Source organism: Aedes albopictus, unplaced genomic scaffold (genome assembly GCF_035046485.1).
Source record: "Aedes albopictus strain Foshan unplaced genomic scaffold, AalbF5 HiC_scaffold_368, whole genome shotgun sequence".
Classification (NCBI taxonomy): domain Eukaryota; kingdom Metazoa; phylum Arthropoda; class Insecta; order Diptera; family Culicidae; genus Aedes; species Aedes albopictus.
In genome coordinates, this window is record NW_026917164.1 from 44 (window position 1) to 4,398 (window position 4,355).

A 4,355-nucleotide genomic window follows, 5' to 3' on the forward strand; every position below is an offset into this window, starting at 1 on the left:
GGGGGAGGGGGGGGCGTTTGTGAAAGTGTGACGAGCAATGTATTAGGTATAGGAAAAACCCGTACGAAGGGGGGAGGGGGGGTCGAAAATTCCCAATTATAGCGTGACGTACTTAATGGATGCTCCCTTAGGAGGTTTGGTGAATGGTACTATCATCGCACATTCTCCTCGGCCTTGTGGACGATATCGATCTCATCAGCATCGATCATGGGACAGTGGAGGAGGATTACCCCAACCAACAATTTCAGCGCTTTAAATTACAGTCATTTGCTTTCTGTTGTAGAACAGTCGAATTGAAGTACATATATGCTCTTCGGATGAGGGTGAAGTGATAACACACATGCCAGCTGCGAATAGGACCTTTACTGCATTCTTTTTCCAATTTAATATAAACGCAACAACTGAATAAAACTTGTCCTCAATTTTATTCGATAAAAAATATATATAATAAATTACTTCAGTACAGTTTAACTAGAAAATAGTGCAAGATTCCTACTGTCCATAGAACGTGATTTCACTGTCGATAAAATCTCTGAGCTGTCGTAATACCACCTACAAATACAATTAGTAGAGAGTTTGGCTTAGAACGAATTTTGTTGATTTGAACTTTAACAAAAGCATAGTTTCCGCTATCGCCCTATCCTTCGGCTTCATCGCATAAACCTCGTCAACGGCGTCCGCGGCGAAGAACCCTCGACAAAGTTGAACGGTATCGACGGCACCGGGGCAGCGTTCAGCTCGCGCAAGATCGCCGGCATTCGGTCGATTTTGTCCCGCAGGGTCGCCGGCAGCAGCGCATCGTCCTGGGTGGAATAGTGCTGCAGTGGACTGCCAACGGCCGGTGAAAACGTCACGCCGCCGCCCTGTTCGATTGGGATCAATGAGAGGGTGGCTCCGTCGAGGAACTGGACCTGGACGACACCCTGCGATAGCTGAACGGCCGTCCCGACGCCCGGGATGGTGCACTTTTTCGTGGCCACGTTGGAAAAGTTGGGAGGTACGGGTTTGGGGGAAAGGACCGGTCGTCGGCTGAGCGGGTTGCTTGCCGAGGCGTGGGACGCGCTGGACATGGCAAAGGATGGCATCTGATGGGGTGTGTGAGGGGTGTTGGGAGAGGAGATGTTCGAATAGATATGGTTTTCTTTGGTCGAGGAAGAGGAGGAGCTGGACGATGGAGGAGGGGCGTGTGCTGGTCGCCGACCGATGATGAGCGGGAAGGTTTTCCCAGTTTGGATGGCGGAAAGGGCTCGTTCGATGTTCAGACAGTGTTCCATGGTTTGCTGAAAATGCTGATACTCTGCGTTCTGTGAAGAACTCAGATTAGCAGTGGTCCTTATGGTGATGCCGTTGGAATCTACTATTTTCACGCCATCTTGGGGTGATTTCACAATTTTGGTGCCTAGATAAGAAAAACGAGATTCAACATATTTAGATCGTTTGAATGTCACGACATGGAATTGATCGAATTGCAACTCACCACTGTAGAAACTCGCTTCGTAATCTTCCAGCGTCTCCATCAGCTGACACTTGGCCTTCTCGCTGTAGTACGTGATCTTGGGGGTCTTGGCCTTCACCATCTGCACAAACCGCGCCGCGTACTGATACTTTTTCCAATGTTTCTCCGGCAGATTCTCGTAGCTGAAGATACTGTCGGCACCGCCCGGAGGAACGTCCGGTGGTTCTTCCACTATGGGAACACCTTTCCCCCCATCCGGATGGTACAACACGAAGCGCAAACCATCGGACGATATTCGACAAACGTCCACCACCCGGTCCTCTTTGTAGCGGGTTTTAAACTTGATGAACTCCAGCACAACTTCCCCGCTGGATCGGATGCTAAGGATGGCATTCTTGGTCTTGTGCCGATTGGGCAGCAACCGGGCTGTGTTAAGAGGTGGAACGTCGAGGCGCTTTCTGGGCGACTTAGCGGGGCTTCTACGCTGCTTCGGTGTGGCACTTCGCGGTGCGTAGTCTTTGCCCTTTGGTTGACAGTGGTCGATGAAATCCTACAAAAGAAAATTCTCGGATTGAAACTCTTCTATTTCATAAACAAAGCTGCGGTACTTACATAATCCCCAAGATTCAAGGGCGTTTCCCGATCATCCCGCTTGGGATAAGTGTAGTTTTCCTTCTCGCCGAATGACGAAGGTCCCCCACTGCCCGGTATCTGATACAGCATCGAGATGGAAGCCGATTTGGGCTTGGAATTTAGCAATGAAATAGCCTGATGTTGTTGCTGCTGCATTTGATGCTGATCCTGCAGAAGCATACCCGAACTGCCCTCGGACGCAGATCGCCCCACACTGGCAATGTCCGCTTTGTTGATGTTGTACTTTTCCATCAGTTCCAAACTGTTGAACTGTTGTAGAAGAGATATCTGATTCAGGTGATGCTGAATGGCTCGAGACGGCGGGGCCATCATCCGAGGGTCGTTGCTCACGCCGGAGAAGAAATCCGACGTTGGTTTGTTGTGCGATGCGGATTGAGGTCGCTGTGGGGGCAAAATGCTTTCCTGGAAGTCGTATTCATGCTCGCTGATCGGTTGATACCGCAGAGGCATTTGATGGCCGATTGGTGCCGGTTGGAATCGATCATGACCGTAGCTGGAGGGGACGTTTGAGCGATTGGAGCTTCCATTGCTGGACATAGTGACGACGCCGCTATCACTGGAAGCAAGCGTTCCTCCCACGCGGTAACTTTCAAAGCTGGTCGCCTTTCGCATAAATGGATGCTGCAACACCTGATCCAGCTTGATTCGTTCCGCCGGATTCTTCTTTAGAAGCTGATCAATCAGATCCCGTGCTTCCGCCGAAATATACGACGGAACGGTGTAGTTGGACAACACGACCTTCGTCAGGGTGGATTTCACTCCTTCCGTATCGAAGGGAGGTTTCCCCACCAGAAACGTGTATAGCATACAACCGAGACCCCAGACGTCGGCCGGAAGACCATGCGAAGCACGGGAAGCCACCTCCGGCGAAATGTAGTTCGGTGTCCCACAGAGTGTCATGTGTTTCTCATCCGGTCGTGTCAACTGCGTCGCCAGTCCGAAATCCGATATCTTGACGGTCATCTGCTTGGTCAGCAGTAGATTCGCTAGTGACATGTCCCGATGTAGAATGTGATGTGAGTGAAGATACAGCAGCCCATCCACCACCTGCTTCAGCACCGAAGCAGCTTCGTACTCGTTGAACGTCTTCTTCGTTTCCCGGAGATACCGCTGCAGTTCTCCATTCTCGGCCAGCTCCAGAACCAGATAGACGTAGTTAGCATCCTCGAAGAATGTGTACAACTCCAGGATTGACGGATGCTTCAGCTGGGAATGAATGCTAACCTCCTGTCGAACCCGATTGGCCATCCCAGATGATTGCATCAATTTTTTGTCGATCTAAAACAAAATCTAAAATCAATGAAAATTCCCCTACAACGGTGGTGACCACCGAACCGAAACGAGCGCGAAAACCCTAACCACTTACCATTTTGATCGCCACGAAGGTCCCGGTTACAAGACATTTTGCTCGGTACACACTGGCAAATCCACCTTTGCCCAGTATTTCATACACTTCGTAATCCTGAAATTTTGCAATTTCAAGAAATTAGATCACTATTTTGAGTCGGGTCCTTCCCGTTATTATGCGGCAAACATAAACAACCGCACTAACCTCAATCCGATCGCCGAAGCTCATCCTTCCGTAACTCGGTACTCGTACTGCTCGATGTTTCTTACGTGTTTTCTCCGATGATCCACATTGATTCAATAGCGCACCATTGAACCAAACGTCGCACAATACTGTTCACTAAAATTACACTTTTTTTCACATCGAAAATTGTTTCGGAAAGTCAGCCGAAGTTGCAGTTGCAGAGCGAAGCGATTCTATTTTATTGACAAACAGAAAGCGTCGTTGGATTTTGAATCGGAAAATGACACTTTCCAATTGGAATTGGATAGGGTCGCTAGACGTGTGAACGTCACGCTGCACAGATCTCGCGTTACATTTGAAAAGGGCCCATCCCTAGAACGTAAACATTGAGAAAAATCGATGCAAACATTTTCCATCATCTATTCGTATTTCACAACATGCTTTCCGTTCTAATGACACAAGATTGAATGTATGAAGTGCATGAATAATCAAGATTGCATTAAAAATTATCAAAAAAGTATGAAAAATTACACAACACAACATATTTTTTTGTCTCAAGAGCAAACTTATGTGTGTCTCCGAAGGATTTTGGGCCGCTGAATCCGAATCCGTTCTCAGATTTGCTCCAACACGTCACAATTTTGAGCTATACCTCAATTTATAGGGCAAAATATGCGATTTTGGGCTTTTTTGACTGCAAGCCATTAAGCATGG

The 4,355-nt window shown here is 48.3% G+C and overlaps 1 protein-coding gene across 1 annotated transcript; it reads right to left on the minus strand.

Annotated features, from left to right (window-relative positions):
* Window positions 1-402: 402 nt before the first annotated feature.
* On the minus strand, window positions 403-3,906 carry LOC109623259 (serine/threonine-protein kinase PLK4). Its single transcript, XM_020077748.3, has 5 exons — window positions 3,663-3,906; window positions 3,477-3,572; window positions 2,069-3,388; window positions 1,478-2,006; window positions 403-1,399 (listed from the first exon to the last, which is right to left on the minus strand). Exons 1-5 carry the CDS (start codon window positions 3,684-3,686, stop codon window positions 651-653), a joined length of 2,718 nt encoding a protein of 905 aa, XP_019933307.3. The 5' UTR covers window positions 3,687-3,906; the 3' UTR covers window positions 403-650.
* Window positions 3,907-4,355: the final 449 nt, after the last annotated feature.